The following is a 13,801-nucleotide window of genomic DNA, read 5'->3' as shown; positions in this document are numbered from 1 at the left end:
AAGGTTTTCCTTATGAAATTTTTATCAGTGTAAGAATGATCTCGCTCTCACCTAGTTAGAACCTTGTGCAATATCGGGTATACTTGATGACAATTTCTAGTCGGGTCGACACGGGCGCATTTCCAGTCATCGACGCGGGAATATGGTACCGGTGGTACCGGTTTGCGGATCGGCTGCTTTATTCGGAATAACTCCTCCTCCGCCGCTTTGCCTTCCGTTTCGCAAGCTGCGCGGGGACGTGATAAGTAATAAAGGCGCGGGCGAGAGGATAAAGTCTTGTGAGTGCGCCGTAAATCACCGCGAAGTAATCGCCGGGGCGATGTCGTTAATAAAGGAGATCAAAAGGGAAGACAGACGCGTGTCCGGCGCTTTGAGGCGTCCACTTTTGATTCGTCCCGACGAAGCGGCAACGTCCCTCAGTCTCTCTTTCTTCCCTTCTTTCTTTCCACTCGGCGAGTTCCGTTATATAATTCTATGTTAACAACGCGAACATTTATAGCGTTCGAGTTAAGAGCGTGCGACGATGCGAAAATAATGCATCGCCGCATCGTAAAGTAGCTGTCGGTGCGCGCACACCCACGCCGCGGAGATCCCTCCTTGCATCCCTCGCCGCGGTCTCCCACACGCGTACCCCGCCCTTTCTCTGCACCTTCGTTTCTCCTGTTGCTGGGGAACGCGACACGATCAGTAGCGGCTTCTCATGCGCGCCATCCGTGTGCTCCACGGTGTAAAAACGCTCCTAGGATTTAAAGAAATCGAGCAGAAGAGAATGAAGGGTTGCTGGTGATAATGATATAAGAGCGCACTTGCAAAAATCGAATGCACGATTTGCAAACACGTGCTCATACCGTGAACATACCTGTGTTGATTCACGGAAACCCTGTTCCTGCGGCTAGATAGGGACCGAATGAAAATTCAGGGACAAGAAACGAAAGCTCGGTGACAAGAAATGTTATTTCTGTTACCGCGGCTGAGAACATTTGTGTGAACATTGACGTGTTAAAACTCGATCGAGACACTAAGAGCGATTGACTGAGCAGTGAGATCTTCTACAGGAATCTTTCTGTTCGTATAATCGACTTTTCGTAAACAAAAGATTCAATTATTATTGTTTTTCCGTATTAATTCATTATATTTTGGAAGAAGGAAAGCTAACTAAAACCGACATGTCATTTTATTTTTGGGCTCTTGAGCCTTGTCGAAGGTATGAAGTTAAAATTTATGTTCATAGATGCAAATCAGCAACGCTTCTATTACAAAATATGTGGTAGTCTTGTAAACATTATTACATATTTCCTTATGAATAACTATTTTTTAAGATGTTTAAGCGTTGACAATTCTAGGAGCTACGCTCCATAATTGACATTATAGTTAAAACAAATAATCGCTTTTTTCCATTTTTTGCGGAAAGAAACCGGAAAAACAGCGGAAAAATAAAAACAACGGTTTTTTACATGGCTTTAAAGCTATAACTGTGACACTTGTAGAAAATTATGAAAAAATAAAATGGAGCACTGAAGTTATATTATTTTATATATTTATTATGTAACCTTATATGTTACCTTTAGTCTTACATATTTTTAAAAATTTTGAAAATTTTATGATGTATATTTCCCCTTTATTATATGGAAAGGGACTCTTCGATTTCTCTCCGACCATCTCAAACAAACAAGAAAAATAGTGGAAAATCCGGTCAGCCTTTCAATTATATTCTGTGAAATGATATTTTATAGCCAAGTTGAAGTATGTCAGTTGACAGATCAGTAAAAATTTAGGTATCTCGGTTAATTAAATTATTTAGTAAATTCAAGTCACTTCTGTCGTCGTGAAATAATTAATTATATTCACTTGCGCATCTCTTGATCTCTTTTTGTCCGTTCGAGTCGCGAGAAGAGATCCCTGAGTAACAAATAATGAAACAAAACTACCGCGGGGCCCGCACGATGCTCGACACGTGGCTGCGTTTAATCTTACCCATCTTTGCCAGACGGGAACCATCACTTGGGTCGTGGCAAGGATGGCAGCGACCTTCCTGAAGCCGCAAAAATCCGCGGTGCAACAGACAGGATGATATGGCGCGCGCGCAACAGAAAGCCCGGCAATAAAATCAAACTCGGGAGGTCCCGACGCTTTTAAATTATCAGAATCGCCGGTCCATTTTACACCGCTGTGACCCGCACAAGGATCCTCGTGCTCAGTGAAAGAAGGTGCACCGCTTTCCTCCTCTCTCGCATGTTGCTCTTCTCGCAGCCGTCGCGTAACAACACCATTAAATGTGCATGGCGAGATACGCGTCCATTGTCGGGTCAAGTGCGCCGATAGCTAATTGAAAGCGGAATGTTCACGAGGCTAATTTCGCTGACGTTAATACGTCCGTGGCGCGCCAGGCCGAAATAATTCTCGGCACGTCGCCTTAAATATCCTAAAACACGTTCCTGCTTATCTTGACTCGTGAATGTTACTGGGATTTTAGGAGGCTTCATGGGCGTCGTTTCCCAAAAGTTCTACCGAAGTTCGAATCTTCGTTACTTTTATCCGTTTTTAACATTTACATTTTACCCGTGTAACGAAATATCTGGCTCTCAACATAGCGTCCTTAATACTCTTAGATTTTACACCAATAAAGAAATATTGTTGTTATTATTATTATTAATATCATCATCGTCGATATGTTGGTTACACAAAACGTATATTAATATTTTTTTTATTTTAGGTACATCGAATTAAACTCATTTTTCAGTATAAGACGAACTTAAATATTAAATGTAAGATTTAATTATGAATGCCTAAGAAGTTTTTATTAGCGTTCCTACGATGCCCTTAAAGAGCCAGGAGTTAATATCAGGAGATATTAGATTGTTCGATAAAATTCTGTGACATTTCCTCTCTCCCTCTCTCTTGAGAAAGAAGAGCGTTTCTACTTTTCACTAACACTTTCCACTCTCTGCGCGGTAAGATACGAAACGACGCATCCCTTTGCGGCGCCCATGGCTCTGCTCCTCCCCTGCTTCATCCTTTCTCTCGGTGTGCGCGGTGCATGTCGCCGGGCAATCGCGTAATAAGGGATAAATTAGGCGTTTATGTCCGCGCGTCCCGGCGGTCGCTATCTCCGGGATGCGCGGGCTCTCGTCGGCACGTGAGAAGCACGCACAACTAATTGCCGCTGGAACGACCGTCGAACTCGCTTTAAAACGCTCACAATGTTGCGACTTCTTACGACCGCGAAGTATCGAAGGGACCCACCGCTGCCGCTCGCCGTGTCTCACGGCGCTCGCGAAACGTCCTTTCGCACGTCGCCTCGGATTTTTCCCCCCTTCTCGCTTTGTCGGCGCACCGTCGGACACGTCGGAGATCAATTTTTAACGTCAATCGTGTCCCCCCCCCCCCTTTTTCCTTCACCGTTTGAAATGTCACGAATGCCACCGGCGGCGGCGTGCCACCGCATCGTTTCCGCAGCTGAGACCGCGCGTTCCAGCGCGCGGAGAGGAACCGATCGCTCGGGTTCGCACGATCGGAGTCACGTAGCCTCCATCGATGATGACTATAATCAGGACATATGAATATAAATTGCCTCGACGTACGTTTCAGACACACAGGTACCATTGAGTGGCGAGGAAAAACTCGCTGAAATTGCTTCAAGGTCCGATGCGTAAATAGTCACGGAATTCGCCGACCGCTGCGTGGCTGCCGCAAGAATGTAGACGGATGTAATGAAACCTCGTTTTTTTCCGGTTAAGCCATATATAAAGAAAGGGTGGAGGAAGGAAGGTAAAATGACGACCTTTAGGTCGGTCGATTTTTATTCATTTTCGTACTTACATAAAAATAATGATAAATTTTGTTCTCGAACTAAAACCTTGACTATCATCTGAATAATGTGAACAATTTGTAAATTAATTAGAATTCTCTTTTTGATTTAAATTTTCTGAGAACGTGTTAATTTCGTCATCTTGCCTCCATATATAGGTAAGGTATGACGAGGTTTAAAAATAGATCTTTTTATACATATAAAAAATAACTTTCACAAACTCTTTATATTATTTTATTATTACCTGTTGTCTATTGTTATTGTTTACAATACAATATACTGAAATATAAATAAAATGGAACACAAATATTATTTATAGACAAAAAATATGATTTGTATTAAAAAAATAAAATCCAGACAAGAACAAAAATAAGAGCAATTAAATATTTATAAATACATAATTTCTTTGAAATGTATGTACGAATGCGTCATCACCCACACATGATGTATCATCTCCCGGTGTTCGCTATATTTATTTGTCCAATTAAAAAAATACTGCAATTTGAGAAATGACAAATAATAATACATTATTACATACGTTGTATACGATGTATCATCTCCCGGTGTTCACTATATTTATTTGTCCAATTAAAAAAATACTGCAATTTGAGAAATGACAAATAATAATACATTATTACATACGTTTCTGGATATACAATAGTTTTATAAAGAAAGTGAAAATATTGACTATAATTGTGTAAAATTCTCTATGAAGAAACTTGACAAAGTTACACGTGGATGTATCCAAAACACGCTTCTCATTGTATTATCTACTGTCGTTGATGATATAATTGAGAAAGAGAGAGAGAGAGAGAGAGAGAGAAGTTAAACTACAATTAAATTACTTATTATTATTAAAAGCCTCTAACGAGTTGGGTACTGATTTGTCAATAACTTAGAAAAATTAACAAGTTATTATTTTATCTCCACTTCACCGCCTCACTCCCCTTTTTCTTATATATTAACTGGATCCCCGAAGCCAGAAACGTCGAAGCCAGAAACACCGCTGTTTTTAAGCCGAAGTTTTCACGTGGCGAGCGTACACATGCGCAGCCTCACCGCTTCGATCGTCGTATCCTAGTGACGCTCCCCATTGTTTGCAAATGCGAGGCGCGTAATGGTTCCGGCATTATTGGATATAGGGTCGCTGCGTTTGGACGCGATAACCTCGCCCACCTTATTGAAGAAAGAGAGAGAGGAACCGATAGACCGTCCGCGCTTGCTCATAAATGTCGTATTCGTGACGCTGGCTCCTTTACCTGCGCGATTTGTCAAGGTCGCAGTTACAAGGAACTCGAGCATCCGAGAGGTATCTTATTACACTCGCGATGGCCGTGTATCTTATTATACGTGTACAGCAGCCGCGGCGGGCGATCGATTGGGAATCGATTAAGAACGCGATCGATAAGCTTAGCGGCGAAAAATCCGAGAGCGGACGATAACTATCTGCCTTCTTTGGGCAACGCGTAATTCATCCGCGCGGCCGAGAGTCACGGGACGTTGCAGATAAGTGCGCTGCCCCGCTGATTCTGACTCCGTCAGAAGCCCCGACGGAGCTTTAAATGGCGTTACAAGTGGCGAATTTTGAGATCTTGTTAATTGCGATCCCGAATGGATCGACCGGTCGAATCTTCGCTTGTCGTTTTCGATCGGTTTCTGCGCAGCCGAGCACATCGTGCTGCCGTTCAAGTAGGAAACAATTGCTGGCTTTTCAGCGAACGATACTAGATGCTGATATCGATTTGATACTATTGGAATCAAGCAACAGACTCTAAAGACAGTGTTGTAATCGTACCGATTCCTAGTATTGCAAAATGAGCAAACGTTATCGATTCCCGATACTAGGAGAGTACATTACAATTCTTATACGGGTGAGGACGCCGCAACGAGGCGACAGGAAGTAACACGAGCCGCAAGCGAAATTCACGGCGAGTCCGCGCAAAAAATGTCCGTGATTTTCATCGGGATAACGGCCGGCGCACATGTCTTTCGAGGATTTTACGAGCGACGGGGATTTAAAAAATCGCTCGATGCACCTGCCCGGCCGCCTCTGTCCTTCGTGTATCTGAAACGCGAAGCACATAAAAGCGGTTTATCGCCCCTCAGTGCGGATTCGCGAGGAGAACCGACACGACCGCCGCTCGCGTTTTGTTCCTGCTTTCTCGGCGGAGGGGGATAAAGTACTACTCCGCAAGCTTGTTCCGCGCGCGTTTAACGACGGTGCAAAAGGTGCGAAACTAAAGTGCGACATCCTATAAACGGCCGGTCGGGGCCGGTCCTTCGCTTGAACATTATGGCAACACGGCCGTCGATATGACTTCATTTGCACGCTATTATTTATTCGTTTCGCGGGTTAGTGTGAATTGAGCACTTAGTAAGTTTCCCCTCCTCATTATTGCAGTCATTGTACGACCGAAAGTTTAATTTATAGAAACTTATCACGTGTCAAGTGAGTTTTACTTTATTTCAAGCGTGTAACGCACTCACGAAATTTCTTTGGGTAAAAATTCATTCGAAAAGTAGAGCGACAGCCGAGTAATTTGAATTCTAATGCTTTCTCGCTCATGTAAATTAAATTCTCCTCTTTGAATTATTGAGTAAATATTTTCAAAATTGAAGAATGAATGAAGAATGAATCTTGTCGGCATATTCAATTTCCATTAGGGAATACTCACTCGTATATGGATGAAATATCCACTCTAAATTTAAGTGAAACATTAACTTTCGTAATCTCGAGTGAATTTTCATTGTTCTAAGTAAGATTTTATTTCAAGAAATTTAAAGAATATTATGACAAATATTTGTTCTGCCGATCACATTCCTAATATGAAGCGTTTATTAATTTGATTCGACTATGAAAATCTCAAGTCTAAAATCGTCAATTGTTAATTGTCTGAATCATTAACCGTTGGAAAATTGGATCCAGTCTGATTTCCCGAAATAATTATGGATACTAATCAGGAAATCCACACAAGTTCTGGTTTTGGTTAAAAGTGTAATGATTCTATGTGAAAAACGTGGACGGATCCTATTTGGTCACTGCCAACGTTTTCCCAAAGATTGTTTCTGATTTCCACTGTGACCGAGCAAAATGCATGAAAAGCTTTTCCATTCTATATTTAGAATCAAATACTATGGCGTCCGGTGTGGTTTTCAGGTACTGCTTCAGGCGGCACTGGTGTGGGAGGAAGCTCGCGGCGCTCCACCGAGGAAGAGCGACATCCTCGCGGGCACAGAATTCCTGTCGGTCTTCATAAACGGCGCGATGGCGCCGACACCGCAACGACGACGAGGGGGGGGAGGCTTCCGTCGCGGCGGTCAGGCCGCGTCGAGCAGCGACAGCGCGACCGCCGAATCGCACCAGCATGAAGCATCGATCTATCGGATATCCCGGAACCCGAACGTGCGCCCGGTGGTGTCGAGGCCGCCGAACGGCCGCGAGGAAGTCGTTCGCTTCTATCCGATAAGCCAGAGAACACTGGAGAACCGGCAGCAGAATCTGGCGTCGCTAATCGACGATCTGAGCACGCCGGGCGGCATAAGATCGACGCGTCTGACGCCGACGAGCGCGACGACGACGACGATGGCGAGCAGCCTGTCGCCGACCTTGAAGGACCCAACTACCTCGAACGGCACCGATGGATTCAAAGCCGGCGTCAGCCGGCAGAAGGTGATCGGTGTCAGCGTCACATCCACGGTCGAGGCCACGCCGTACAAAGTGCGCGTCGAGCACTACGACAGCGCCGACGCCGCGGTGGTGGTGACGCGTCCGCCGAGTTCGGAGCCTTCGGTGAACAGAGAGGCTGCCGACAGAGATCCGCCAGTAAGAAGCACGGTGAAGGGTGCTAAACTCCCGAGCACGACGACGGCAACGACGCCTTCACCGGCTAGATTTGTTACGGAGGAGCTCAGCAACATCGTCTCCGAGTCCAACAGAAGCGAGTTCTCCGTGGACGAGGAGTCACCGAGGATGAGCTGGCGCGGCCGCGTCACCATGACGCCGCAGATCCAACAGACGCCCGCGTTCCTGGAGGATCATCAGGACGAGGAGTTGAACGAGGCCACCCGCACCATCGACGACACCATCACTTTGCCGACGGAGGAGAACTACGAGCTTCCCGTGGAGAACTCGGAGCCCCGTGAGCTGAACGAAGAGCCGCCGGAGATGCCATCCGATCGGCTCCAGCCGCAAAACCGCAAGGCGGCTCGTCACTACGACGCGCCGATCTACAACCGGCCGGGCCCGAAAGTGTACAGCCAATCGTCGAAGGTGTACAAGCCCTCGCGAACGTACAGCGAGCCGGCCAAAGTGTACAGCGAACCCGAGCGAGTGTACGGAGAACCGGCCAAGGTCTACAGCGAGCCCGCCAAGGTCTACAGCGAGCCGGCTAAGGTCTACAGCGAGCCCGCCAAGGTTTACGGTGAGCCCGCCAAGGTCTACGGCGAACCGGAGAAGGTCTACTCCGAGCCGTCTAAGATCTACTCGGAGCCGGCGAAGGTGTACTCCGAGCCCGCCAAGATCTACTCGCAGCCAGCCAAAGTGTACGGGGAGCCCAGCAAGGTGTACGACTCCGAGGGCCAACCGATGGACCGCCAACAAGGTGGCGATGAGCCTGACGAGCAGAACTACGAGATCGACGAGTCGGTCAGCGTCGGCAGCAACGGCAACGTCCACGGCCCGGTCGTCACGGAGATCCCGTCTACATCCGAGACCGAGGACAGCCACAAGGTTGGCTACGTGGTCGAAGGCAGGAACTTCAGGAAATACCGGGTCGAGGAGAGGACGCCCGACGGCTTTATCGTGGGCGAGTACGGCGTCGTCAGTCACGACGACGGCTCGTTGCGCGGCGTCCGGTACACGGCGGACGGCACTATCGATCCGCAGCTCATTTACGACGCCCTGAAGAAGTTCCTCTCTTTGTGAGAGCATCCTCGAGCCACAGGAGGAGCCCGAAGGAGGACGAGTCGTCGCGACCGGCCACGCGAAGATCACCCGAACGATTTTTGATGGACCGATTCTCTCTCTCCCTCGTCTGTGCGTCCTCCGCAACAATTCAGCTCTCTGTCCATCCTAGGAAGCCTAGGTACTCTGAAAAATGAATGTGGAAATTTGGTCTTGACAATGGACGATCAAACACGTTCTCGTTGAAGAAAACGAAAAAGTTCTAGATCTCATGAACCAAATTTGGTCCCTATGACCAGAAATTCTGTTGTCTTCAATCAGACATTGTTTGACTGGCCATCATCAGGCAGGTAAACTCATTCTTCAGTGTAGAACAGAAAGTCACGAGAAAGTGATCGAGTCCTGATCGAAAAGTGAGTTGTCGCAGTTGTTTTCCCGTTATTTCATCGTGATTTTTCTGTTCACTTGGAAGAGTTGTGCGTCGACCGGCAATCAAGAGCAATTCGCGAAATTGCCGCGAGTCCACATGTCACCTTCATCCGAGTTACCTTCTGGACGTACCTACGTAGACTGATCGAAGTTGGATGACCTCGGGCGTTTGTGCGACGAGGGAGGATGCCATTTCTTCGGGAGGAACCGATCACGAGGAGGCTGACGACGAGCCGGCAAGTCGCAAGCTTCTTCGTGACAGCGCAGCGACCACCGTCGATAAGACGAACACGACTGATTCTTTTGTTCTTGCCAACTCAACTGCCTCAACAATTAATTTTAAGGACGACATTTAGGATCTAAGGAAGTCCGCGTGTCCGAGCAAGGTGGTGACCCGTTCTCGATCCGCAGGACCGAAAGGTCGGCCGACGCACGAAAGTCGAACCGAGACGCTCGGTCATTGCGAAACTCTGACAGATGAAAGTTACTCTTTGGCCGGCGAAAGTACGAACTTTTGTGTGCACCAACTGCTCGATGGCCTTTGACGATTGTGGCAACCGATCGGAGCGGTTGTCGTGTATTTTTCTCTTATAGGCTGTACTCGCAAGACTCTCGGAACAAGAACGAAACTTTTGGCGTCCCGGTGCGTGAGAGATTGCACTCGGGTGACGACACGCTTAGACTCGGCTTAGACGATTTCCAGCTACGATGTTAGCAATGCCCCGAAACTTTTTACATCTCTTTTTGTATCTGCAGATTTCGTCCCACGCGAAGCCGTGAATGACGACACGTGCAGTATATTTATTTCGATATATACTTATTTACTGAAATCGTAAGATAAGTTTATATGATATCGTTTATAATTGTATACAGAGTACCATGGATGATGTAGGAATATATGGATGGAGTGTAATCCCAGAGGGGTAAAACCACAGAGAAAGGGGGACGAGATAAAAACTGCCTGGTTTTCATTGGTTTTTACTATGCGCAAGCGTACATAGTATCGCGTCCATGTAACGTCTGAGCACGTGGGAGCAGGTTAGCAAGTATTGTTTTATTGTTTATTGTTAATAAATCATTGGAGTAATTGCGCAATGTTATGTTCCTTTGTGCAAAAGCAGGTCGAACTGCCAAAATTGGAAAAAACACACGCAAAGTGAAAGAAAAATCACATTTCATAGGTAAGATAACCTTTTAATGATTATGAACTGTAAATGAAAAACAGGCTGTTTTTATATATTCTTCACAGTATTCCAAAGGATGATTTGTATAAAATCGCCTCCTACCCACTATGTTATTAATTTTTCACGTATTATTTTGAATTATATGTTCATGTTTTTATTACTTCGTTTATAATTAGCGGTACTGAGCATAACTCAACCAACCAAATCCAGGCACAGTTTTAGAGATACCTCGAATCGGCTCCTTGCCTATAAACTCAACTTATGCTCTATCCATATATTCTTACATCCATGGTTATATCAAATACCATACAAACTTAAAGAGCACTCATTCAATTCGAAACAGTTGTCTGTCTGTAAGTGTTTAAACTGTTATAAATAATAGCTCAATATTTTGGAGCATTTTTTAATAAAAAATAGAAAGTAAGAAAAAATAAGGAAAAATTGTTCAAATCGACATCTTTCGGCATTTATATGATGCGATCTAAAATTGATTGAATAGTTACACTATTGAATAGTTGCACAAGAAACGTACGAATGATCGTTCCTCATTTATTTTACACGTGTCCTTTTACACTATATTAATTCAACTCGAGTATTAACTTTCCTTTCGTATACTAGATTTTGTACCTTTATGGTTTCTTTATTATTTTCTATTTTTAATAGAAGGAAAAAATTATGCCATCATTTGTAAACTTTAATAAACTTTGTAAATAGATAACCGTCTCGAATTGGATCCATGTTTATAGAATATTTTCAATTTATATGCGAAACATGCTCCTTAAGTTTGTACAGTGTGTCATACGATACCCTGCGTATCACAATAACATGAGAATATGAATATGAGAAATTATGCAAACTTTTAAATTCCAACGCGCAGAAGTCGAAACGAAACGACGAAGCGTCTAATCCTGATGCAATCTCGGCGCGCTATCGTAAGATCGATTTCAAGCGCACGTATCGATGCGTGTCTTCGCAACTGAATATCTCAAATAACGAGAATCCCGTATGCCTCGGTGCATTCGTTCAGGATGTATCCACTGCCGGACCCTCGATCTCTGATCTCTGATCTTTGATCTCCGGTATGAAAATCTCGAACCGAATTGTTACGGAGACTCGAACCCGACAAAATATTTCGGCCGAGGCAACTGCGTACTCTTTAACGTGCCGAACACGTTTCGTAAAAGGACTCGTTTTACAACCCGAAAAAATATCCCATCACGTCCTTCCACAAAATAGATAATCTTCAATTGTCAATCTTTCCGAAACAGTAAAACGGAACGTCGAAGATTGTCGACCGAATGATGCAATGTGATCTCGTGTGAAATTCGAGAGCAAACTTTATATCTGTATATTAGAGAGATACTACTAGCGGTAACGAACCTATGTCGATAAGGGATTAATTTAATCGCCGAAGGGGATTTAATGAATCACTCTCGCGCTATTCCGTGAAAGTTAACGCTTGAAACACTTGGACTCATCGCGCTTTTAGCGCCTAGAAAGTCTTCAATTTAATTTTATATATATTTCTTATATAATTCTTTCATACAAAATCTTCCTTTTGTGTAAAAATTAGATATAATTTATTACTGAATAAAAGTACATTCCTACACGGAAAGTAAAATTAGTATCAATTCAAGAGTTATATGCTCACAGGGTGTTTCATAACATATAACCTTCTTATCAATACACTACCGAAATACATCAGCTCAGCTTATCTACCTTGTCTAGCTTGTGTTGTAAACCATAGATTTTAATTCTTTAACGGCTGAGTAATGTTTCGTAATAGTTTTGCAAATTAAATTAATGATGGATTGAATTTAGTAGACATCATGTGGAAAAAAAATGTTCACAAATTTTCCTCTCACCTAGAAATTCCGCCCAGAAGTTTCAGACGCCCTAAATAAGAGCGAGTTTATTTTCATATAAGATTATATATTCTCGCTTATACAGGATGTCCGATAATTATTTTCGAATCTTTCGCAGGGAAGGCGGATTAAATTGAGTAGGAAAGTCATGTACCATTTTGCAAAATTCGCAATATTTAATGAGGAATTAATTAAACTGTATGAGCTTAATTAATTCCTCATTGGTGAATTTTACAAAATGGTGTATGACTTTTCTATTCAATTTCGTTCTACCTGCACACCACGGATCCCAAGAATATTATCGGGCACCTTGTATATTAGAATGTTGAATTGATGCTGATTTATTTTCGCTTACATGTATAAAATGTATCGCAAATATATTTACACGCTATTTTATATTATTATCTAATCCATACTGACGACGACGACGTGGATAACGTTAGGATGATAAACCCAACTGTGCAAACCGAGAATTCCAGCGTTAACAGCCCCTGAAATGATTGACTGAAAGTCTCCTTCGTATGCTTTGATCGCGGTCACGCTTCTGCGGTGAAGAGGCAGAAGAGGAAGTCGCAGCCGCCAGGGCCTCGGGAGAGAACGCGGGCGGGCTCGGCCGCTCCATGAATCACCCCCGCGGGCCCCGCAGCTGCGATGGACGAGCCGACTTGTCGCGGCAGCGTGTTGGCGCGTCTCCTAGATCTAAGTTTCCTAGATCCTAAGGCTGTTCCGTGTCCAGGGCTAGCTGTCTCAATCAACGAGAAAGCTGCTCTCCGCGGCGATTATCTTATCTAGCGTTTAACTTCTTTTTAGCTCGTTCTCTCTCTCTTTCTTTCTTTCATTACCTCAGTCCTTTGAGATAGTTCCTCTCGCCACGCAATATCGAGCGAGCCATATTTACGTCTTAAGCCGCGAATACACGACGGTACACCGCGAGATTCGCGGGATGCGAGATGCATCGGCTGTTCCGGAACGGCGTCCGGATTCTCGCGAGAGAGAATTTTCCTCACTCCTGAAAGCTCCATGGCTCGTTCGACGAATCGACGAGGCTGTAGGTGACGACAACGGCGTCAGGTCCGCGAACACTCTGTATACGGACATCTATCGTGTATTGCTCATTGTTTGTAGACTGTAAGTAACGCCTCGATTATTTCTACTCTAGTAGCACACACACACGCGCGCGCCCGCACGCACATACACACATCTAAAGAGCGTTCAGTTTATTGCTGCGGACGCGGTATCTGTAAGAACTCTCTCGCGTGTAAGGCATGCATCTTAGAGTTAATATTTGCTATAAAAGATATTACGTGTAGCGCTGTGCAGCCACCGCCATTGTTCTCAAACAGCAACTTTGTAATAAATCCATTGCCATGAAGGTGACGCGCCGCTTATTTTATCACCGGACCGAGAAATGACCGGCCGCAAACGGATCGCGTTGCCGCTGCCGTGGAGAATTTATGGCCCCGTTATTGGCCGGAAGGTAAATCGATAACGCGTTTGTCACGGATATGAAGCGATCAGATCGCGAAAATAAGGGGGAGAGGGGAGGGAGAGGGTCATTGATACATGTGCGTACGAACTTAAGAAGGGTTCTTAGCGTCCATTTACATACATT

At 44.7% G+C, this 13,801-nt stretch overlaps 1 protein-coding gene across 1 annotated transcript in view; it reads left to right on the top strand.

Annotated features, from left to right (window-relative positions):
* Positions 1–13,542, top strand: part of LOC106741251 — a 57,411-nt gene extending 43,869 nt beyond the window's left edge. The window contains exon 2 of the mRNA XM_014613036.1: positions 6,966–13,542. Coding sequence (XP_014468522.1) covers positions 6,966–8,732 — 1,767 coding nt within the window. The 3' untranslated portion in view covers positions 8,733–13,542. The remainder of the gene's footprint in view (positions 1–6,965) is intronic.
* The last annotated feature ends 259 nt before the right edge of the window (positions 13,543–13,801 follow it).

The sequence above is a fragment of the Dinoponera quadriceps genome, unplaced genomic scaffold (assembly GCF_001313825.1).
Source record: "Dinoponera quadriceps isolate SergipeBrazil2010 unplaced genomic scaffold, ASM131382v1 scaffold654, whole genome shotgun sequence".
NCBI classification, from domain to species: domain Eukaryota; kingdom Metazoa; phylum Arthropoda; class Insecta; order Hymenoptera; family Formicidae; genus Dinoponera; species Dinoponera quadriceps.
This window is presented reverse-complemented; position numbering and strand designations above follow the sequence as displayed.